The sequence below is a fragment of the Haliotis asinina genome, chromosome 10, assembly GCF_037392515.1.
Source record: "Haliotis asinina isolate JCU_RB_2024 chromosome 10, JCU_Hal_asi_v2, whole genome shotgun sequence".
Classification (NCBI taxonomy): Eukaryota; Metazoa; Mollusca; class Gastropoda; order Lepetellida; family Haliotidae; genus Haliotis; species Haliotis asinina.
In genome coordinates, this window is record NC_090289.1 from 29,130,479 (window position 1) to 29,155,927 (window position 25,449).

The following is a 25,449-nucleotide window of genomic DNA, read 5'->3' on the forward strand; positions in this document are numbered from 1 at the left end:
TTCTAAATAGCGGCATGAAACCATACTCGCTCCCTATTTTCTTTCCTGTCAAATAGTAGAATGTAGCAATGTTGTCAATAAGAAACCCTGTAACATGTCAGCAAGAAAGCATGCAGCATGTATACTGTCAACAAATACAAACGCAGAATGTTGTCTGAAAGTGAGCAACATAGTTGCAACATAAAAGGTCCAATGTATATTGTCAACAAATAAGACTATAGAATGTCAAAAAGTGAAGACGTAGTATATAGTCAAGAAACAAGCATGAAGTACTTTGTAAGCAGGTGAGCATTTTATAAATTGTCAACAAATAAAAATGCAGAATCTTGTCAGAAAGTGAGCATGTACTCTGTTGTCAAGAAATAAACAAAAGTACAATGTATATTGTCAACAAATAAGAATGTAGAAATTAAAAAAGTGAACATGTGGTATATTGGCAACGGGTAATCATTATATTACGACAGACTATGATTATATATATTGTCAACGAATAAGCGTCTAGCATGTTTCCATATTTGTCGCTTTGGACTATTTGTTGGCCTTGCTTCCAAACACACACAGCACTGTCTACCATCAAATGCCATGTGTTTCCTGTGTTTATTTGAGTCTTGATAAATCGTTTGCGTTTCAAATCCGTACACGTGTTACAGTCGCATTTTCATCAGGGACGATGGTGTAGATCATCGGTTAAAGTGATCGCTAACCAAATCGAGTGTCCACCCCATAGAACAAAAGGAGTGAGTGAGTTGAGTTTTACGCTGCACTCAGCAATATTCCAGCTATATGGCAGCGGTCTGTAAATAATCGAGTCTGGACCAGGCATTCCAGTGATCAACAGCATGAGCATCGATCTGGGAACCGATGACGTGTCAACCAAGACAGCGAGCCTTACCACCTGATCCCGTTTTTCTCCTCTTACGACAAGCATAGTCACCGTTTATGGCAAGCATGGGTTTCTACCATTTCATCTTGAATTAGATAATCAAACAAAAGGATCACAACATCGTTATATATTTATTTGATTTATTGCCAGTGCAGCGTCATATTTCAGACGTTCACATCCTACTGACCAGCCATCGGTGGTGTCGTAAACATGTCCTGCCTGTAATGAAATGTTTTCTGATTACATACATGCATATATAAAATGAATGCATACGTGCATACTGATTAATTGAGCGATAAATTCTGCCACGGTTGTTACTTTGGAGATCTGTGTCGAAGAAGGCACATTTATTGATGAAAATACGATGTCAATTTACACATCTGCATTATAATTACAAGTTTGTTTTAAACCATTTTTTAAAAATTAGACTTATGCAGAAATATTGTTTTGGATCATCGTTTCGATATCACAATGCTAACTTCACATATTTTTATTTGAAAAACAAACTTGATAAAATCAACTGATAGATACGACTGCGTTCATCAAAGGGCGATAATCGTTAGCTGTGTTTCCTTGGAACAAATTGTTCTTCAATTGAATTTCAATATTTCTTTCCGAACAGAAGAGAGAAAAAATAATCCAAACGCGGACAAATTCAAAGATCAAATTATAACCAGATATTTAAGAAATAGATATTTTACAGAATGAACATTAACTATGAGCACAGGCGAAGTACTGACAAATAATATATTTCAAAGTGACAAAGAAAATCAACACTTGTAACGAAGTTAATGCTTCAACACCTTTAAAAACATAATTCATACGCCAGTATCATCATTATTATAATAAATGATGAAAATGAATAGTTCTTTTAAAAATTAGTATTAAGTACTTACCAGTGAGCTCGGCAATAGGTTCGGCAATGTTCGTCTATTTCCGGCGCGGAATGATGGGGCCAGGTGGTGTTATTGTCCTTGAGACACTGCATCTCACACACCTGCCAGGGAAGGAGGAGTTGACCCAGCAAGGGACCTGGGGTTGGACACACGCTTACGATTACAAACGACCAGTATTGCTAAAACAACAACTACTGCTGCTGCTGCTGCTGCTGTTGTTGTTGCTGCTGCTGCTGCTCCTCCTCCTCTCCTCCTCCTACTACTACTACTGCTGCTGCTACTACTACTGCTGCTGCTACTACTGCTACTGCTGTTGCTACTACTAGTAGTACTACTACTACTGCTGCTGCTGTTACTACTACTACTACTACTACTACTACTACTACTACTACTACTACTACTACTGTCAACACAACAACAACACTGATAAAAACAACTACTACGACAACCGCTGCAGTCACTACTACTACTTCAGTCTCGCCTCAATCTAAATTCATAGACGATCCAGAGGGCGTGTGTGTGGTGCAGGGGTGCCCCCTTTTGTCTTGACATTTTGCTAAATGACCATTGAAATACAGGTAACAGTGAAGTGTGCACACCGCCTCACACCTTTTTCTCAATAGTGTGTGTGCACGCGAGCAGGCAAGCACACACACACACACACACACACACACACACACACGAACCACTTTTTCAAAAAGATGTATCCGCCCATGAAATTACTTGTTTCCAGGCTTCTTATGTTATGTTAAGTCACCAAACTATTGTATTATGTGGCCTTGCTCAGACTACAAGGTGTAGGGTATTTCAGACTCAGGGTGTACTTACCAACAGTCAAGACAAAGCAAAAAAATCCGAACATGCGAGACATAATGCTTGGTATCACTAAGACTAGCTCGTCATTTGTCAGTATACTGTAACCACTGATAAGATAATACCGTGGTATTCTCGTGCAGTTTTGTCCTTATCTTGCAGTTTGGGTATATTTAGGAATCCACAAGGTTGAAGTGACATGACATCGAATAAATGAATATCGTTCTTCTGTAATCATCATGGGTGAGATTTTATACTGGACAGCAAAAGAAACGAAACTCTGGCTTTTAGCTTTTTAAATAGAAGACATTAACATGAACGCATACATTTATGAGATTTCACGTTTTCGAAACATATATATATATATATATATGAGTTTGAATCTTTTGTTTAAATCACACAGCGTCAGGGTTTGGTAATTATTCACTTGCATATACCTGAGACCATTTGAAATAACGACGTATTTCATTATGCAGACCGGGGCGTTGGGCAGCCTGGTGGTTAAGGTGTTCGCTCGTCACGCAGAAGACCCTGGTTCGATTCCACACATGAGTACAATGCGTGAAGTCCATTTCTGGTGTTCCCCGTCGTGCTATTGGTGAAATCTTGCCAAAAGCGGCGTAAAACCTGTTCAACAACTTCTAAAATGACAATCAAACAGATCGTCCCTGAACAATACTATTTTATCTCCCACCAGGTCCTAGCTGTAACACGATAGGTAAACATATCAAGAAAATCTGGATTTTACCCAGGGTATGGATCTGCCATCTCATTGTAGTTCCTTTTCCATTTAAATGGTTGTCTGTTTCTTTAAAAAAAGCAACGCTGTTAGACCTTCCTTTGCTCGTCACACTAAAGTGCCTGGTTCGAGACCAGACATGGGCACCGGTACCACTGGGTGAAGCCCAATTGTTATGTACTACACCGCAATATTGATGGAATAACACTGTACTCGAGGACTCTGTAGCTACGTGTTAACATATATTGTTAAGACAGAATTAAACTCGTTGCTTATTTATTTTATTCCGTATTAGGTTAGGAAATGCGCCGCTGTCATAAAAATAAAAATACAGTAAATGAGGTGAGGACTCAGTAGCTACGTGTTAACATATATTGTTAAGACAGAATTAAACTCGTTGCTTATTTATTTTATTCCGTATTAGGTTAGGAAATGCGCCGCTGTCATAAAAATAAAAATACAGTAAATGAACTTTTCATATTCTGTTATAAACTTTGTTTCACCATGACAGTAAGTTTCGAATCGGTTTCGTTTTATCAGGGAGGTAGAGTGTTGTTCTTTATCTAGTGCACCAAAACAAATGAAATATCTAGCAGAAACTGTTTAGAAACATATGATTCACAAACATAAATACTTCGACGAGCTAGGCTTGAACTCTAATTATTGACATGGCAAATTACTTGGTGGAGATTTCATAAGAGTTATCTCCCTTGAAACAACATTCGGAAATGTTCGGCTAGTTACGATAACACTCAATGCTATAGTAATATCCGAGTCAGTGTTCATGTTATAGCAAAGTTCCGATTGTATTCAACTTCCGACAGACCCTCACACCCATTTCATTAATTGATGCCGTAACAGAACAAGGTGCACTGTAAACCATGCGTAGTATGTAATTTTCAGTAACGGTTTTGTTTTGCGGAGGGTTCCCAGTTTCATAGTTGTGCCTTTTGTACTAGGTTTGCCAGTGGCCTTGCAAACCCAGGTAAGTAAGTCACCAGAATCGTCACCTGTCAGAACAAAAATATCAAAACAAAGATCCATATAGTCTTGTTACTGGGTTTTCGGAACTTTAGAACATTCGCTATTGTTTTGGTTATCGCATAATTCGTAGTGAAGGATGTCACTAATCAATACAAGAAAACAATGCATCATTCAAGAGTTCAGTGTCTGTGACTCAACACCCAAGTTACAGCTGCCTTCCGAAAACGTATGGCGTCCGAAAACGAGTGTTGTTGTTTTCGGCTTTGCTTGTTGCTCAGTAGATAACCCTGTCTAGATCAGACTATCCAGTGATTGGAATTCTGAGTATCAGTCTATGTAGTTCATATGGATATGCTTTGTACAATGTAAAATCGTCTAATAATATGCCGGGAGGTATGAACTGAAGATCTGGGGTGTAGCAATTTCATTTTGATTTTAATGTCTAATATTATTTCTGGTTGCATATCAATCAAAGGTCACAGTAATTCCAATTATCAATGAATGATAGTCTTTTTTCAGATGTCACATGTTTTTAGGACAAAAGTGTCCACTTGTGCTATACTTATTTACTTGTGCTGTACTTGTTTATTTGTGCAGGGAAACTCTAACAAGGGGAATGGTCACTCCTCTAAAAGCATGTTAGCTGCAGGTCGTCTCGTGATCAGTGTTGCCAATATGGCTGCAGCTTGGTGTCTAAGATTGAGTCCGGTGCATTTTCGGAAAGATTTCCGCCCGTAACCCCCATTTTATTTTATCACTCTAGAAATGTGAACAAAAGTTTATTCATCAAAACTCCTTAACACCAACTATTACCATAGCCCTAAACCATCTCCTAACCCAAACCCTACCACCCAAATCCTTTCCTTAAAACCTCGAAATTGTCCAAGTAGATAAATATTACATATTAAGCAGGGGTTATTGGCAGAAGGTTTTCCACATTTGCAATAGCTAATTACATTCGCTAAGTGTTGTGATAACGGAAAACCTGTCTGTAGAAGATAAGTTACTTTTTCTGTCACTTCATTTAAGTCATATACATGTAATTGTTATTAGTGTCAGTATTGGTACAGCAGATTTGTAGTAAAGTTTCAAGTTGGCATGTTTTAGCTCACATGCTTCGATTCTTGATACACAGAGAAGAAAGGCTGAATTCTATAGCGAAAATCCTCTTTCACATATTCATTCAATTTTCAGAAGGGAACAATACCTTAAGTTCAAATATGTTTGCAAGTAATGGTGATAGTTTTATAACTTTGAAACCAATTGTTAGGGTGTATTTGAGGTGTGTGAAAAGTATGACATATTGCCGATCTGATCTGATACGCCATTGAAATACTGCAGTGTGTTGTTTGAGTGTTTTTAACTATTCTGCTAAAAACCTCTTTCGCATATCCCTTTAAGTTCTATAAGGGGAATAAACCATCAGTTGAAAGGTGTTTGCAAGTAATATTGATGGGTTTATGCTTTCAGAAAAATTGTTAAGGTGTCTTTGATGTGTGTGTAAAATATGACACATCGCCATTCTGATCTGATCCACCATTGATGCTTGTGATGCTTAAGTGTTATCATTTAAAACTTCTTTCTTTCTTGTTGATCTTAGTATTTGACAAAACTGGAAAGATGTTTACAAAGCTTTGTGATAGTTTAAAACTTTCTGTATTCCAGGGGTATCTGGCATGGTCAGTTAACATTCAATGTCCATGCCATTCCCCACATGCAATTGCTTACTAATGTAAAAGATGTCTCAAAGTCGATTCTTAAAAAAACATGTGTTCTAGCAGGGATAATCTACAACCTGTTAAAGACTGGCTGGTTCTAGTGATAGTTTTGCATTCTTTTAAATGTTTGGGGAGTGATGTCATTCATTCATTCATTCATTCATTCATTCATTCATTCATTGTAAAATTCTGCCTTATACAGTAATTATAAGCTGGCTGAAGTACTATTAAACACAGCGGAAATTGTGCTGGGAACAAACCAAGTCACTGTGTGCCTTGGACCGTGATGAGGTGCACATTAATTAGTACAACTGGTAAAGAAAGGAAGCAAGTGACCAATCCCTGTAGTAGTTTATCTCTGATTTGTGCAACAATGAGGCAGGTAGCCACACAGAGTCTTTCCAACTACTGTTGCATGTTTAAGATAAAGTTGTCTCTAAGTCTAATAAGTTAAAAACCTTCTTCAAGTGATGATCAAAACAAGGGATGTTTTTTTAGTGTCCAAAAGACCAAAAGAAACACTGTTGAAGAAACACTTCCTTCAGAAGTGGTCCCGAAATGGCTGAAATATTGCCATTGATTTGGTAGACCCATGCTTACTGTAAAATTTGGCTAAGTGGATAAGGTTGTCAGTCTCATTCACTAACTTGATTCGTCTTTTCCTGTCCCAGACTGATCCTGATCCTGATGGTGTTGAGCATTTGAGTATCCAGACATGAATTGTTTACAGATCGCAGGATCAAGCAAAAAACAAAAGTAGTAGGAGGGAGAGTCTGAGAAATCATGTCAGTGCTTGTTCACTTTGTCCAAAGTATCTCAAGTACACAGAGAAACATGTATTCTGAGAGAGATGAGAGTGTAATTTGAGTGTATACTGATACATAGAATAATGTAGTATGAAGGGCATTCTGCAGAGAATCCATACTCAACATATGCTTTTAGGATTATTATATTTATAGTATTCCAGTTGACCTGTGGAGATCTGGGTTAGAACTGATCTTCAGCAACCCATGCTGAAGTGCCAACCAATGGGATAGGGTGGTTGTGCTCGCTGTCTTTTTATCCACCTCGCATGTCATGTGGGGGGATATAGTAGATGCCTTGTCTGTCCGTCCATCCGTAATCATTTTGTTTCCGGAGCATAACTCAGAAACCGTTCAATATTTTTAAACCAAACTTGATAGATATAGTAACCTCAGCCTATGATTGTGCCTTTTGCTATTTATAGATTTTTGGCATTTATGTTTTTTTTGTTTGTCCAAGGAACATTTTAGTGTTAGTCTAATGGTGGGGTGGGCTTTGTTTCCGGAGCAGAACTCAAAAATCGTTCAATATTTTTCTCCAAAACTTGGTAGATATGTCAGTCAGAAGCTGAAGTGGTGCCTTTTGCTATGTACAGGTTTTTGTGATTTATTATTTTCTCGGTTTCCATGGAAACGTTTCGGACATAGTCTCAAAAGTGATAAGTGTGTTTCATTTCCGGAGCAGAAGTCAAAAACCGTTCAGTATTTTTCTGCATAACTTGTTAGATATATCAGTCAGAAGCTGAAGTGGTGCCTTTTGCTATGTACAGATTTTTGTGATTTATTTTTTTCTCGGTTTCCATAGAAACGTTTCGGACATAGTCTCAAAATGGATGGATGGGCTTCGTTCCCAGAGCACAACACGAAAATCATTTCATATCTTTCAACAGATCTTGGCAGATATATGAAATTGTGACTTTGCTGATTACAGATACATGGCATTTATAATTTTCATGAATTCCATGGAAACAATTCAAACTTAGTCTAAAAAAACCAATGAGTAACTCTCAGATTATTTGTCCTTTCAGACATGTGGGGGCCGGGGGAATATGTCATCTTCTGATGACTCTTGTTGTGATTTATCATTTTGCCAGTTTCCATGGAAACAATTCTGACTTGAGTCTCAAAATGGAGGGAAGGGTTTCCTTTCCAGAGCACAACTTGAAAACTATTTAATATCTTACAGCAAAACTTGGCAGATACTTGAGGCAGACCACAAAGTGGTGCTTTTTGCTATTTACAATTTCTATTGGCATTTTTATTTTTCCTGGTTTCCATGGAAACAATTCTGAGTTAGTCTCAAAATGGAGGGATGGGCTTCGTTTCCGCAGAAAACCATTTGATATCTTTTGACAGATCTTGGCAGATATATGAGACAGATCTGGAAGTGGTGCCTTTTGCTGTTTACAGATAAATGGCATTTATATTTTTCGTGACTTCCATGGAAACTGTTCAAACTTAATCTAAGAAAACATCAAGTAACTGTCAGATGATTTGTCCTTTGAAATATTTGTGGTTGCCGGGGGGATATGTCATCTTCTGATGACTCTTGTTTGACTCGTGTCTTTGCGTCCCATCTGTGTAGATCAAAGCTCATGCTGTTGATGACTGGATTTTCTGGTGCTGACTCGGTTACTTATGGTCTGCTGCCACATAGCTGGAATACTGCTTAATGTGCCATAAAACTAGACTCACTCTCACTTGCTCCAGTTCTTGGTATAATTATTAGTGTTTCTACTAGCTTTTCAAACTGCTGGCATAGTGTACCGACAGCAATGAATTTTTTGTGGTACAGTTTTCAGCAGTACTGTACTATAACCTGAACTTGATAAAATAAAAACCTAAAAAAGCAAAACAGCCTCACGATGACTATAGCTGTCATGGTGGTCTTCCAACACTGATTTTTGTAAATTAATGCACCCACAAGTAAATCCATTCAATTTAACAGCTGCTTTATTAACTTTGCAAAACATGACTCCGTTTCTGATCATTTTTGTTACAGAAGCAGTAAAATTTGTGAAACCAGTCATCATTAAACCACTTTTCTCTCTTCTTATCACTGTGACAGGTTGACTTTTTTTTGCCATCATTGTTGTTACTAATGTCACCAGTTGCTTCCTTACTTTCATTAGCCTTACGTTTCGGCGAATGACGTAAACCTGAGCAAAAAGGATGACAGTGTCATCTGGTTTCTAGTTGCCATTTGACGTGTGCATTGAAATCCAGTCAAAACCACTCATATCAACATGATTTTATCGCTTGGTGAGTTTTTAACATAAGATTACCCAAACTAGTCAAAATAGCCAACTAACTGCAAATGATTTTTACCGGCACACTGAACGAACAGCGTTTTAGATTACCAGTACAGGATGTAAAATACCGGTAATTACTGGTAAATGGAAACACTGAATTATGTTCATAGTTTTGTTCTTTTCAGACAGCTGGAGGATTGATGTCGAGAGATGACGAGTAACTAGGAAACAACGTACAAACTATTGTGACGATGACTGATCTTCTGTCACTGAAGCAAGCCTTCTGTGACATTGTCCAGAGGGCTCAGCCATGGATCCTATCACACTTCGTTATGTGGCTGGATCTCAAGGTGGCGGAGTACAAAGTCTATGGCTACATGGTTCTAGGTGGGTGCGAGTATTACAGCTGACTTTAGCTGTTAAACATCTCTGAACTGATAACACAACCTGAGGCATACGTCGTCTCGTGCACAGTCTCTGACAGTTGACCTAGACATTTTCAAAAATTCAATTGTGTCAAGGCAGTGTATGAAAAAGCCCCAAACCCAGCCAGATATCTTATTTGGTAACTTCAGAATGTTCCAACCCCCAAACCGATTTAACCAGACCAGATCTGGTGAATTTACCCACATGAATGGAACATCTACAATTTCTAACAGATATTTACAAGCTGGCTAGCTTGTAAATAAAGGTGGTCCGTCAGAAATCTGGCTCGTCTTGGGCGATCAGATGGTCCTTATTTCATACACTGCATAAGGACAGGTCTGTATCAAGAGATAGTAGTCTACATTTACTTGTAGCATTTAAGTGTGAACACATTTTCACTGGTCTAGGCAACTAAAATGGAATCACAAAAGATCACAGTAAAAAGTAAATTTAGCCCCAATGTTATTCGTTACACTTCAATACTGGGTCTAACAAAATCTGGTTAAACAGATTTAAGTTTATTAATTAACAAAGATACCTAGTTCATTTAAAGAAAAACAAACAACACATTATCTTATGGTAATGAGAAAATTTGCGATCTTGGCTCTGTAACATACATTCTTTTGTCTAGGGATGAATATATTCACAGCATTTCAGGCATGCAGATAGTTGTTTGGTAGTCAAGTGAAGTCATTTTTTTACTGTGTGTTGTGTATGCCTATTACTAGTTTGTAATAAGTAGTTTGAAAATAAGTAAATCAATCTGTGAATTATTTTTAGCACTATTGACAAAGTTTGTGATATACACAAACTTTGCTGAATAGAACTGCTCACAGGATTCTGATGATGGCCCCTTTCATTGATTGGAATCATTTAATCGTGATTTATTTTCTTTGCTATAAATACAAAATGGCTGTTGAATGTTGAGAAGTGGTACAGTTACAGATTCAATATCTACATTCATTGACTGTATTTTCCACAGAACAAGGCACAAGTCTGACCAGTGACCCTAAAAACTCATCAGAATCTTCAGCAAGAACATCTTCCAGTAGCTCTGTCACCTCCTTCACTACTGCCACAAGTGATAAGTCTAACCTCTCCACTTCTCAGCATACCTCACCACGAGCACCATGTTTGGTAGTTCCCAAACCCAGCCTCTCTACTGACCGGATCCCCACCTCTTCCTCTTCTGCCTCCACTTCCTCCATCTCTGCCTCGACAACACCCATCTTCAAGCGCCCCCTGTTTGGAGGAAGGACGAACAGACGCAAACAGCAGCAGGTGTTTCGGAGAAGCTCAGCTTCCCTGTTGACAGCTCTGAGTAGCGGTATCTACAACTCGGTTGGGGCTCGGGACGACAGAAGGAAAGAGGAGTATATGGGATCTGTTGGTCTGCATCCTCAGGAATCAGACTTGTCAATATCCTCCAGTGTGTCACAGTCAGGGACGTCATCAAAACATGCTCAGGGGTCTGAATCGGTCATGGATTTGGATAGTTCTGAAACAGAGAGTCATAACTTGTCGTGTAGTTCCTTTGTTTCACAGTCAGTCAGCCCATCAGTGAATGTTGCAACTCCATCACAGACCAGACGGTCTCTAAACAGTTTGTTTTCAGATTTACATCCTGAGGACAGATCTGACCCGGGAGATGCAGAAACAAAGCTTAAAAGTAGACTTGTAGAATCTATGGATGATGATGTGCAGGTTTTGTCTAGTCAGTATGAAGAGTCAAGTTCAAGGTCAAAAGGGGACATTATTGTGGTGGATGAAGAAGGAGATGCTGGACAAGAGAGAACAGCTACAGGTCTTTCTGAAGATGGTACTTCGACATGTGATGGAAACTCTGAAGTTGATACTATCAAGACTGCATCTACAGATTCTGTCGAGGAAACAGAATTGAGAAATGAATCCTCAGGTGATAAAGACCAATGCTCAAATGACAATATGCCACTTGGAAATGACACACAATGCTCAAGCTCACTGCCAGTGTCATCCACAAAGAATGATACTGCATCCTCTGATGAGACATCTGCAAACAGGAATAAAAAATCTCTGATAAACAAAGATGAAACTCAACCTTCAAGTAAAACACAGAGTCCGTCGACCTCAACCACAACACACCAGGACTCAACATCGACTGGTGTCAATCCTCAACTTGTCAAAGAGGAGTCACTCTTGGATGAAATTCAGATCAAGCTAGAGCCAGTTGACACTTCGCCTAATGATTCGTTTTTCAACAGTCCGAACTACATGAACCAGCCATCATCATCTGACTCTGGCAACCTCCTACAACAGCAGCAGTTTGCCTACAGCAGCAGTAGCAGCAGGTCCAGCCCTGGCTACCTTGAGGGCATCGACTGGAATGCAATCAGCTACAACCAGTACCTTGACAGCAGCCAGGGCTTTCACAGTGGAGCAGGTGAGTAGTCAGTGATTGTTTTGTATCAAGGAGCATTGTGGGATAGTCTCATGGATAAAGGTCGCATGTAACCAAAACGACAAACGTACATAAAACACAATTGTCACCATTTTTCCTTATCCTGACTCATGCTTATTATGCTTGTCTCCTCCTTCTGTCCGAACATAGTGGAAGCTTGTCTCCTGCGTCTATCCCAACATAGTGGAAGCTTGTCTCCTCCTTCTATCCAGACATAGTTGAAGATCCATTTTTTAAAGCAGGCATAAAATCAGTACTCACCCAACGAGTAACCTCCCATGAGCCCATGCATTTGGAAGAGCAAACCATCCACATGACATGCAATGCACTTCACATGTCCTTATTCACTCTAGAGGACGGATGGTCTGGTACAGCAAATATCTTTTTCTAGTTTCGGCCTTATAATCAACTAAATTACAGCTGTATTTGTTTTTGGAATACAATTGTAACATGTAACAAAATTGCTACTAAATTATACATAATTTGTTTGCCTATTTAACTTCTATTCATCGTGGAATGTGTCATAACATTTGATGAAAACTTGTTTGCATTGCAAATATCGGTTGTCGGCAGTTGCTCTGCATTTTTATTGTTTCTTGCACTGATGTTTGCTCTTTCAGTTCATGTTGTAACCTTTGTCAAAATTTAACTATTCAACAGTTCAGTTGTTATATATTTGCTGTTCTTAGGGGAGCAAAGGATTATAATATACATATGGAAATTAATTAAGCAACACCAAATTCAAAGACACATAAAAACTTAACAAAGTTTAACGAAGTAATTTTGATGATTGATTATTCAATTTTGATGTATTGACATACAGCATGAGCTTTTCATGGGTTGATATGACGCGCGTGAAGCTTGCACAGCGCACGTGCATTGCTTTAACCTCAACTTTCGAAAAATGCACTTTTTCCCTGGGGTGTTTACAAGCGCAGGTTGTCGATTGCATTCGGTTTTTCATTCATTTCAATGTCATGGCACGTAGGAAATTATCAGAGGCCACTCGTTGGCAAATAATCGGCATGAGGAATGCTGGTATGTCTCTAAGACAAATCGGGACTCAAATCGGACGACATCATTCCATAATTTCAAAACTTTTGAAAAAATACCGGGCCACTAATGAAGTTAAAGACCTGCCTAGACCAGGAAGACCCAGGAAGACCACAGTCCGGGAGGACAGAGCTTTACTGAGACTTGTACGGCGCAGGTCCTTCGACTCGAGCTCTCGGTTGAGACAGGAGTGGCTTCCAGGGAGACCCATCTCGAACAGGACTGTTCGGAATCGTCTGAAAGCTGCAGGATACCGGGCAAGGAGGCCAATCAAGCGACCCAGACTGTCTCCAGCCCATAAGGCAGCCCGACTGGCCTGGTGTAATGACCGTTTGCACTGGAACATTGCCTCTTGGAGGAAGGTCCATTTCTCAGATGAGAGCCGGTTCTTGCTGCACATGGTGGACGGTCGTACTCGGGTCTGGAGGCAGAGGAACACAGCAATGGCTCCACGGAACATCCAGGAGACTGTGGCCTTTGGGGGAGGTTCCGTTATGGTATGGGGGTGCATTTCCATGAACTGCAAGTTGGATATCATTACCATCCGTGGCAACCTTAACGGTGTTCGTTACCAACAGGAGGTTCTTGACAGGGCTGTGGTACCTCATTTTGAGAACCATCCTCTGGCAACGAGACCCATATTTATGGACGACAATGCTAGACCTCACAGGGCGCATGCTGTAAATGATTTTTTGCCTCAAAATGCAATTGACAGAATTCCATGGCCTGCCATGAGCCCTGACCTCAACCCCATTGAACATTTGTGGGACTTTATTGGCCGTCGTGTGAGGCAGAGAGACCCACCAGTCCATAATCTCAACGAATTGACGGCTGCCCTGCATGAGAAGTGGAACAGGATCCCCCAGAATCAGATCCGGAGACTCATCCAAGGAATGAGGAGGCGTCTGGAATCGGTGGTGCGTGCGCAGGGAGGACACACTAGATATTGATGAAAGTCGGTGTGCAGACTCTCAGATGACTGTTCTTTCTTTCCATGTGACATTTGTGTTAATACACCTGACAACAACGTCTGTGGATGAATAGTAAATTGTGTCCATTTTTTCATGAATTTAAGACAGTTTTAAGAATTTGGATTTCGTTGCAATAAAGCAAAGTCTTGATACTTTTTCCCTTTAAGTTGTTTGTCAGAGATCGTCTGTTGAATAAAAAAGTGTCAAACTATATCAACCCGGCATATTTTGATTGTCAGAACACTTCAAAGTTGCTCCAATAGAAAAAATTGGGGTGTTGCTTGATTAATTTCCAGGTGTATAGAAGGCATAACCAAGTCATATGTCGGGTAAATATACTAATAAAAGCGCTAGTAACCGTCTGTCGACTGATGCAGAAATTCATCATCCTAGTGAATCGCCTAGCTGCTCCTGGAGACAGTCATCTGGTGCAGTGGCATCTACCGTCTTCAGTCAGAAGAGATCGTCGTCTTCCGAGTTGCCGTCATCCCAGACTAAGAAGCACATGTCTACATCGGTGCATGGGTGCATGGGAAAAGATACTATCCCGCCACATGAAACAGATGTCTTTTTGATGAGCATCTGATCCTCCTGCCAGAGGTTCCTGTCTTCAGTCGACCTGTTACAGCGGCTAGTTTCAACTCTGGCACAGGACTTCAGTCAACCCCTACAGCCTTCACAGACACGAGGTTTGTCCTCCCCTTCATCTCAACCATAAAGTTCAGTGCAGAGCTTCGACCTGGATCTGTTTATGCAGCAGTTTACTGACAAGATAATGTCCATGAGTGAGTGAGTGAGTTTAGTTTTACGCTGCACTCAGCAATATTCCAGCTATATGGCGGCGGTCTGTAAATAATCGAGTCTGGACCAGGCAATCCAGTGATCAACAACATGAGCATCGATCTGTGCAATTTGGAACCGATGACATGTGTCAACTAAGTCAAAGAGCCTGACCACCTGATCCTGTTAGTCGCCTCTTACGACAAGCATAGTTGTCTTTTATGGCAAGTCTCCGCACCAAACCTGCGTTGCAGGACAGCAGAAGTTTACAGTCTACCTGCGAGGAAGAATTGACCACCTCCAGACGGTGCAGTTGTAGTGACAAGCAATGTAGACATAAAACAAGTCACTGTAAACATGGGTCTTCATCGACGATGGACTTTGAGGCTCATCATAATGGAGGAATCATCGCCGAGACTATTCACCGTGGGATTCACCTGCGTGAAGGCATATGGAATCCTTTAGGGATGGTTAGCAGGCTTGCATGGATTCCTACCATTATGAGGATGAAGGGGACGGCGTTTTTCCAGATGCAGAAGTAACATTTAATAGTTTTGAATTAGAATCACCTTCCAAGGAGTCTAAAGACGCACGTACTTATAAGATGATTGACGTTGATTTTGATACGCTCACCATTTCGCCAACTGAACCAAAAGCTAGGGTTCTGGAGAATCTATGCATGACATTTGATAAATTAAATATGGGTCAGCATATACCGATGTTCAACATAAAGAAGTTTCCCCTGCACCACAAAGAACCGTTTACCAAGGCTCCTAATGTAGACGAAGATTACAAGCTTGTATCAGAGTCTCGCAGTAGGTCTTATAGGGTTGATTATAAGAAGATGGCACAGTTGGATACAAGTTGGAAGTTTGTTTTATGCACTTGCACAATCTAGAGCCATCAATGAAACCCTGATCTCAAGGTTCAAGGACTGAAACTCCAAGGAAGATTGCATAATCTTGTCTTCATTGTTGACTCAAAAGGAAGACTAGATATTTATCTTGGAGCACTTGGCTTCGACTTCTGCAGGACTAACCCTTTTGAGGAGGCAAGGTTTATTTTTGGCATGTACTTGGAGTGAAAACTACACAAAGTCTTTACTTAGAACTCCTTGGGTGGACTCAACTTTATTTGGCAGTGGCATAGGCAGTGTTGCAAGGAATGATACTTCAGAGTTCCGTGAAGTATTGATGATTAAATCTATTGACACATTGGCCAATGTGATATGTCAAACATCTCAATGTTACTCAGCTACTAATGCAGTTGGGATGGTTTGTAAATCTACTCAAGTCGGAGCTAGAACCATTGGAGGATCAACAATTCTAAGGGACACGGTTCAGCAAGGCTCTGAGTCGCATACTTGTCCCTGAGGATCGTTGGGACAAAATACAAGACATGGTAGTGCAAGCAATACTCTCTCCATTGATCTGGTCTACTGGTGTCAGCCCGAAACATTACACGCAAAGGGAGGTTACAGAGTTACAGAGATTTGTCAATGATCACCTGAACAACACCACAGCACAGAGTAGAAGATGGCAACCGAAACATGGGCTGCAGGCCGCCCTAGATCTAAAAAAAAATCTGGACCTCCATTTGGAAGTATGCAGGTGCATAGGTATAGAGAAAAAAATGTCAGGAAGCAAACTCTCATGCAAAGCCTGTAGCAAGATTCGATTGGGTCATCTGCCAAAGTACCACAAATTACAAGCTCGATACACACAAATCCGAGGTTGTATAGATGAGGTACACATGGAAGTCCTCGAAAACCTACTGGAAAAGTGTCCCTACGTTTCTCTTTCTGACCCAGAGAAACAAATCCTGGTGATCAGGACACACCTTCTATGAGTGATACCAGATCCCTCACCAGTTTTTCGAACTCTGTCTGCTGTGCTTTTGTGATTTCGTAGAAGAACATGTTTGTGCAAACATGCCACATTCCAGAGGCAAAGAATGTCATAGCAGGCGCTGTATCTTGACCACAGCAGCTGTCTCAACAGAATGGATGCTACATCCAGAGGCATTCCGGCTCATAATACAGACCTCATGATGTGAGCTCGTGAGCAGTAGTCTAATCTTGGTTGTGTACACAAGCAACTAAATAATCTACTCGTTACATAAGAAAAACTTTGATAAAAACTGTTGATTGTGGTAAGCAGCCTCTGTCACAGAGAGAACTCAATGTCTTATTGACACCTATATGTCTGCCTGCCTGTCTGCTAAAGACAACATGCAATGCACAGCTTTAATCATTGATTATGTGCAATTTGAACTTAACATCTATCAGACTATACGCAATAAACAAAATAAATTGATTTATGACTCGTGCACCCGAGTCCTGTATCTGTCACATTATGTAATTAGGCAGGTGTGATACTTGTACACATACATGTTTTTATGTCAATGGGTTGCAAACAAACTACATCCATTTTTCTCTGATTTTTGGATTTGATGGAAACTGGTGCAAACTCTTGTCAGTTTCAGGTCCTGACTTGTACTTGGACGAATAGTCAGTAGTTCACCATCTCTATTGAGATGATTTTTTATTGAATCAAACGCAAATTCAGAGAACATTACTCACTGACTTCGTTGAAATGTCATCGCATCCCAATTCCGTAGATCGATGCTTTTGATCACTGGATTGTCATGTCTAGACTTAAACAACATGTTACTGCCCAGTCTGTTGGTGATTATGTTTAAATATGACCAATAGCATAATTTTGAACAAAATAATTTATTCAGTGTTTGGAATCAGCGTATTTGTTATGTGTTAAGGGACATTACTTGATAACCAATTACTTGTTAAAGGTCACATGCAACCAAAAAATCAAACATAATTAAAACACATTTATCACTTATTCATGACATATAATATACATTGCTGCTTTTAAAAAAACAAATAAACACAATTATAAGCGTACAATCGCGATTCAAAAGTGCAATATTTTGTACTTGGGCTTACTTCCCTCGAAACGAAGCCCTCGAGAGACCGAACCCAGTCATAGCGGGTGGATATGCACTCAAGTGTAACGACGGCTTCCGATTGGCTGTTTCATTTGCTGACATGCTGAGGGTTCATTGTGTGTACAGAAAGATGATGTGTTTGATGGGCATTTTAGAAGTATGGCCAGTCACAAGAAAGTAAGATTCTTTATGGATAACAACTTCTTTTTGTGTACTTGATGCGTCGTTTCAGTATGGATTCATATACTGTTGTCGAACCAAATCATATGCACGAAAAGAAGTTGTTATCCATGAAGAATGTATATAGAAATGTTTGGTTTGGAAAATACATGTTCTCTGAATTTGCGCTCGATCCAGTGAAAAATCATGTCAGTAGAGATGGTAAACTACTGCGTGACTGGAATCTGTCATTCGTCCAAGTACGAAGCAGGACAGTTTCCGTCAGATCCAGTCATCCGAAAAAAATGAATGTAGTTTGTTTGCAACCCACAGACATAAAAACATGTCATGTGTATCACACGTGCCTTATTACATAATATGGCAGACACGGGACTCGGGTGCACGAGTCATAAATCAACTTATTTTCTTTATGTCGTATTGTCTGATAGGTGTTAAGTTAAATTGCACATGGTCAATGATTGAAGCTGTGTATTGCATGTTGTCTTCAGACAGACATATAGGTGTGAATAAACCAGACACTGAGCTTTCTCTGTGACAGAGACTGCTTACCACAATCAACAAGTTGTTTTACGTAACGAGTAGATTATTTACTTGTTTGTGTACACAACCAAGATTAGACTACTGCTCACGACCTCAGACGCTGGGCATGCATACTGTTTCAAGCTCCGCGAACCTATTCACTGCGCATGCGTTATGGACGCAGTGCAGCACAGCTGTTGAAACCAGTTTTCACCCCAGCGCTGGGGGGAATTTAGTGAAACATTTGAACTCCAATTCCACGGGCTTTTTTTTTCATCGCGTTTTTTTCAACTTTATAGGTTGAATTGGCATTTTTTAGATTTGTTTCGGTAAGTACATACCGAAAGGTACCAGAATCTGCAAAAGTTGTGTTTTACATTGCATGTGACCTTTAAGGTAGACAAATTTTATTTCTTGTTTTGGGGTCCTTCATTCTTATCTTTTTTTAAGAAACAAAAATTAATTTTCCCTACTCAAAATATAAATGATAATGGGATGCAAGTGAAATCAGTGTGAAACCTGAGTTCACTCAACTTAGTTTTAGTTCATGTAAACAAACGAAAAGAGTTAACATGGAAGCTCATGTTGGTGTTTGCTTTGACTGGTGAGTTCTTTTCTCCCTCCTGCCATTAGTTTCTTTGAGGACAAAAATCTGTAAAACAAGAAATGAAGGAACATATTGTGGCGTTAAATAACATTGGGTCACTGGTACTTTTTCAGAAACAAGTCCATCATCCAGTAATCAAGATGGCCGATCCAGTCGCAGGGATGTTGACATAACCCCCAACACCCAATCGAAGAGTGACCCAAACTTGACCTGCAACTTATGTGGAGCAGTGTTCAGGTTCAAGTCCTCGCTGTCACGACACAAGACACTTCATGGAGAGAAGCGCTTCCACTGTTTTGTTTGTCCAAAGGCATTCCATCGTCGTGAGCACCTTCTACTGCATCTACAACGTCATGCTAACAGCGCCATGATCACTTGCCCGGTGTGTCACATGCAAGCATCAAGCGTGAAACACCTCGAGGAGCATTACCGACTCAATCATGGCCCGTTCAGGAGAACCGGCGTCCCACCATATTTAACCAGGGACAACTCAAGGTAGCAAGACATGAGCGATTGGTCACTTCTTATCAGCCTGTCAGTTTGTATTGTTTGTGTAATCTAAGAACTTTGTTGTTGTTCTTTCAATGGTCTTTCAAAAGTTGTAATACATTTCTATGTCTTTCTTGCATGTGTTACATATTGAATATAACACATGATACTGAAATTTAATGCCAGACTTTGTTCTACACAGTGGAGAAAGTCTACTGACTTCTGGTCTTATAGAATACAGAAACCACATTGTTCGTAAGTATGACTGGAAACTGTTTGTGAATTTGAATAGTGTTCCAAATGAAGCTTTGTTTGTAAGTAAGACTTGAAACAGTTCATGAATTTGAACAGTGTTCTAAATCAAGCTTTGTAATTAAGACTGGAAACTGTTAGCGAGTTTGAATAGTGTTCCAAATTAAGCTTTGTTCGTAAGTAAGACTGGAAACTGTTCATGAATTTGAATAGTGTTCTAAATCAAGCTTTGTTCGTAAGTAATACTGGAAACGGTTAGTGAGTTTGAGTAGTGTTCTAAATCAAGCTTTGTTCATAAGTAAGAATGAAAACTGTTAGTGAATTTGAATAGTGTTGTAAATGAAGCTTTGATGGAAAGTTAGACAACAAACTGTTAGTAAATTGAATAGTGTTCGAGATGAAGTGTTGTTTGTAAGTTAGAGAAGAAACTGTATGTTAAAATCTTCCTATTTCTAACAGAAATTGGATAAGACATGAGTTTACAATGCTGGTCATTTTGAGTGTAAGGATTCATCAGTGCTTTAGTACAGACGATACTGGAGCTGTGAGATCACAGTACGCTCCAGACAGAACAGACACTTATTGGTTTACTTTAATAGTTCCACATGTAAGCATGGGGGAAAACAAGGTAGCAATAAGTAGTGTCTATTTTGTATTTATACCTGAACTGTGGACAAGTTCATTTTGAAACACCTCATACAAAAAGAAAATCTCAGATTGTGTCAAGCAATGATCTCAGTAATGTCACCATGTCCTACCGTTGACTGTTGATTTCAATATCAATGGTACTATTAGTATGTATCGTAATTGCCAGTGTGTATGGACATTCTTTTCAGGGCTTTCCAGAAAATCAAGTGTATGTAAGCATTTGTAAACCATCCCACTATATTGCATTGAAAATGGAACTACTAACGATCAAAAACTATATGAATGTCAGCAACTGGAGGTATCATTGCAGACTACAAAAACAAATCTGTTCATCCTCTTCCTTTACAATGATTGATAGATCTATGCCGAAAAAACACCTCTTTTGAAAATAATTAGGAGATAAACCTATTGTATTGGAAAATCAGAGTTATATAACAAAATTATAATAGCTCCAAGTTTGACTTAAAAATAAACGCGTAGGGTTGTAAATATAAAATTTAGAGCTATTATAACTTTGTTATACGCCTCTGATTTTCTAACCCAGTATGTTTATCTCCATTCTATCACAGCCGCTTTATTAAGATTTAAAAACAATACATACAGTGGTGGAGAATCAGAGGTATATAACATGATTTTATACCTCTGAATGACATTCATTAACCAATCACAGTCCAGTATTTAATGAAGTCATGGTAGAATAAGTATCATTCTCCACATAACATTAAAATAATGATCTTAAATTACAAAAAGTCAAAAAAAATAATCTCATAACCTTCAAACCTCATTTCCCAATTCAACACCTGTTTCATACTAACCTTGGCAAGATTATGATGATGAGGTATTTTCTTAACTGTTATCCAGATGACGTATTACGCTGCAATCAATGTTGACTGTTTTAGAGCTTGACTGGAGCTGAGGAATTGGTGTGTTTTTGGAAGGACAGGCTAATAAGCTGGTTTGCATCTAGTGTGGCAACATTTCCTATTGTGTCAATCGTGGAAGGTCACTGCAGTTTGATAATTTCAGCTTTTAACATCATTTCATTTGAAGACTACTCACAAGAAATATTTGAGTCGAGGAGGTGAATTGTTTTTTATATGATGGAATGGTGACAAAATAACGGATAATCAAAGATTATCCATATTATTGATTATGAGGATATTTTGCGAATTAGGGATGATGTCAAGGTTATTCCTTGAATCAAGGGATGACATCAATTTCCAAGAAATTGTTTTATTGGTTTCATATATGTTATTATTAAGTCTTTAACGGTTTATTTCATGATTATTTATTCTTCTGTTTGTGTCGCACTTAAATTGCCTTAGGAAATGGTATTTATTTTGGAAAGAATCATGTAGTCATGCGTTAGTATATTTATACATGTATTTATCTGACAAACCTTTGTCAGTTGTGCAATATTTGTGTATTTGCAGGTGCATGATCGTTCAATATTTCAGAATGATTTTCCTTTTTTTGTCATGATTCACAAAAGAAGTGTTCCTTTTGCATGGTCTTGAAAGTAAGTGTTGATATTGTAATAATACCGGGACAGATGACCAACAACGTGCTTCTTGTTTAGATAACTTTTAATGACGGAACCATACACCACGCATGCGCGAACATCATTAACTCAAAGGGGCCCATTTAGGGATGCATCACACTATCCCCCTTTTTTTTTTTGTAAGAGAAAGTCATTTCACAGGTTCAATTTCACTGGTGGCTTTGTGATTCGTTTCGGACGACCATCAGTTCTGTAGGTAGCTGTTGACAACTGATCAGTCATGGTTTTCTTTGGGAAAGTCAGTCGCTGTGACTGGACTTCCAACTCGCCTGTCGGATCCTCTGCATCTTCACTGCTGGATGACTCCATGGTCAAAGGATGTAGTTCCGGCTCTGTGGATGTCTCCTCCTTTTCGATGTTTGCATGCCTCTGTCTTGATGCTCTCTCTAAAACTCCAGGCACAGGAAGTCGCAGTGACTCCTGGTCTGAGTTCAATTCTGGGGTTGTCGGACACTGGTACTCCTCTACCACAGTATCCTCCAGTGTACCTTGGTCAGTAAGCTTTCTCCTGCATCGGGTCAGCCAGGTAGGAAGGGTCTCAGCCAAACAGGGCTTCAGTTTGTTGTGGTGAACAACCCGCGATTTCTTCTGGCAACGAACTTCGAACAAGACATCACCAAATCTCTTTGTGACAAGGCAGGGCCCAATCCACTGCGGTTGTAACTTAGGGGACTTCCCTTTCTTTCTAGCTGTGTCAATGATCATCACAACATCCCCAACGGCATATTGAGACTTGTTGACTCTTAAATCAAACAGGCGCTTTTGCCTCTTACAGGCTCTCTTGAGGTTTTTCCTAGTTTCGCTGTGCACAAGTTTCATTTTGGCTTGTAGTTCCTGTACATAGTCCGGCAGGTTAGTGAAATCTATTAAGTCGCCTGACTGGACATCAAAAGGGGTGCTCACCTCGCGGCCAAGCATGACTAAGTTCGGCGTCATGCGAGTAGAAGAATGTGGTGTGCTACGATATGCTGCCATCAGCAGAGGTAGGTAGGCATCCCAGTTTGTTTGACCCGTGTTCACAAAGCAGCGGATCATTTGTAGTACAGTCCTATTGAGTCTTTCTACTGCCCCATTTGAAGCCGGATAGTACGGAGTGGTCCTGGTCTTTGAAACTTGGAGCAGAGTGCAGGTTTCCCGAAACAGCTTGCTGTCAAAGTTTTTCCCTTGATCGGTATGTATTTCTCCCGGTGTCCCAAATCTACAAATGAACTCTTCCACAACTTTCTGTGCAGTTGTCTTTGCCTCTTGATCAGAAATCGCATAGGCTTCAGCCCACTTGGAGAATTGGTCAGTTAGAACCAGAATGTACTTGTTGCCACTTTCCGATTTTGGAAAAGGACCGAGAATGTCAATGTGGATTCTGTCCATGGGAGTGCCAGCCTGGTATGATTTCAGGGGGGCTCTTGCTGCCTTGCAACTTTTCTTCTGAGCACAGCAGGTTGCACATTTGAGAACATACTGTTCCACATCATCAGCCATATTGTGCCAATAGTATCGCAGCTTTAACCGTTCAAGCATTCTACTGCTTCCTGGGTGGCCTGCATAAAGGGCATCATGGTTCACACTAAGGACTCTCTTCTTCAGTGTTTCTGGCACAATCAGCCGCAGTGACCAATCATGTGCACTAGAACCTTCCCATTGGTAGTAAATGATATCATCGCGGAGCTTCAGCTGATTCCGGAATAGCCAATATCTGCGCAGTGCTGGACTCTCACTGAACATCATTTCTTGTGGCACCACTGTACCGGTGGTAAGCCAATGGTACACTTCCTGGAGATCTGGATCCTTCTTTTGTTCTTTCTTGATCTCCTCTACTGTGAGAGAATTGAACCCATCTGTCTTTTCTTCAGTGTCTTTAGATTCCCTTAGTTCGACATGTCTTATGGCCAAAGGGACTATGTCGTCTACATCTTCCTGAAATTTTTCCCATTCTGTGTGTCTCTTCTGGCAATGATTGCATCCGCCACATGGTAAATCTACCAGTTTAGTGCCAATATCGTAGCAGTTGCATGAACCCACTGATGTTTTTTGGCGTGACAGTGCATCTGCATTGGAATGGTTAGTGCCCTTTCTATGTTCTATTATGAACTGATATTGGCTCAATTCCTCTAGCCACCTGGCAAGTTGACCTTCTGGTGATTTGAATCGAAATAGCCAGGCCAAGCTTGCATGGTCAGTTCGCAACAAAAACTCACGTCCAAGGAGATAGTGGCGGAAATAGTGGATGAATGCTACCACCGCTAGTAATTCCCGTCTTGTTACACAGTATCGCCGCTGTGTTGTTCCAAGTGTCCTGCTGGCATAGGCTATCACCTTGCATTCATTTTCTTGTACCTGGGATAACACTGCACCTATCGCATCATTTGATGCATCTGTATCAAGGATGAAGGTGCCTTCTGACTTAGGGAATGCCAGGACTGGAGGGTTGGTCAGTTTTTCTCGAAGTTCTTCGAAAGCAGCTTGTGCTGTGCTATTCCAAATGAACTTGGTCCCTTTCTTTAGGAGATTATACAATGGCTGGGCAATGTTGGCATAACCTTTTATAAATTTCCTGTAATAGTTGGTTAGGCCCAAGAATGCAGAGAGCTCTTTCTCACGGGTAGGTTCCGGCCACGATCTGATAGTTTTGGTAAGCTCCGGGTTTGTTTCAACCCCTGAAGAGCTGATCACGTGTCCGAGGAACAACACTCTAGTTTGCATGAGGTGGCATTTTCTTGGCTTCAGCTTCAATCCAACCCTGTTCAATCTGGTAAGGACCTCATCCAGACGTTGAATGTGTTCTAAAACACTGCCACTGATGACAATGATGTCGTCCAAATATATCAACACATATTCCCATTGAATGCCTTGAAAAACTAGTTCCATTGCACGCTGAAAAGTGCTCGGAGCTGAACACAGACCAAAAGGCATGCGAGTGTATTGGTATAGGCCAAACTTTGTGATGAAGGCTGTTTTGTTCTTGTCTTCACTGGCAAGTTCTATTTGGTGATACCCACTTTGAAGATCCAAGGTGGAGAATAAGGTTGCTTGTCCAAGTGTGTCCAGGCACTCCTCGATTTTAGGCAGAGGGTACGCGTCCTTGACTGTCCTGTCATTCAGCTTCCTATAATCGATACACCACCTTACTCCTCCATCTTTTTTCCTCACAAGGACCACAGGGGATGCCCATTCTGACCTGGATGGTTCAACGACACCGGAGTCCAGCAGAAGCTGTAAGTGCGCTCGTTCTTCTTCTTGGAATCCAATTGGTGTCCTGCGTACAGGCTGGCGTATTGGAGTAGCTGACCCTGTTTCAATTGTGTGTTTAACCTCTGAAAAGGTTCCTAGATCCATGTCGTCCTTTGCAAAGACCTCGTGATGCTTCAAGAGGAGACTTCTGAATTGCTTCGCTTCGACTGTGGTCAGATCAGCTGATGCTTTCTGGAACAGGTCATCCAGATGCTGGGGCAGTTTTTGTTTGGGTGCTGATGTTTC

General features: G+C 40.3%; 1 protein-coding gene across 1 annotated transcript; it reads left to right on the plus strand.

Moving 5' to 3' along the window:
- Window positions 1-4,133: 4,133 nt before the first annotated feature.
- LOC137297970 (dentin sialophosphoprotein-like) lies at window positions 4,134-20,476 on the plus strand. Its single transcript, XM_067829977.1, has 4 exons — window positions 4,134-4,316; window positions 9,274-9,475; window positions 10,497-11,933; window positions 19,139-20,476. Exons 2-4 carry the CDS (start codon window positions 9,340-9,342, stop codon window positions 19,522-19,524), a joined length of 1,959 nt encoding a protein of 652 aa, XP_067686078.1. The 5' UTR covers window positions 4,134-4,316; window positions 9,274-9,339; the 3' UTR covers window positions 19,525-20,476.
- The last annotated feature ends 4,973 nt before the right edge of the window (window positions 20,477-25,449 follow it).

Excerpts from the sequence above, each read along its gene's own strand:
- LOC137297970 (XM_067829977.1), top strand. The coding sequence starts at position 9,340 with ATGACTGATCTTCTGTCACTGAAGCAAGCCTTCTGTGACATTGTCCAG. Across the intron at positions 9,476-10,496 it reads CTATGGCTACATGGTTCTAG|AACAAGGCACAAGTCTGACC; the intron begins GTGGGTGCGAGT and ends TATTTTCCACAG. Across the intron at positions 11,934-19,138 it reads GGGCTTTCACAGTGGAGCAG|AAACAAGTCCATCATCCAGT; the intron begins GTGAGTAGTCAG and ends GTACTTTTTCAG.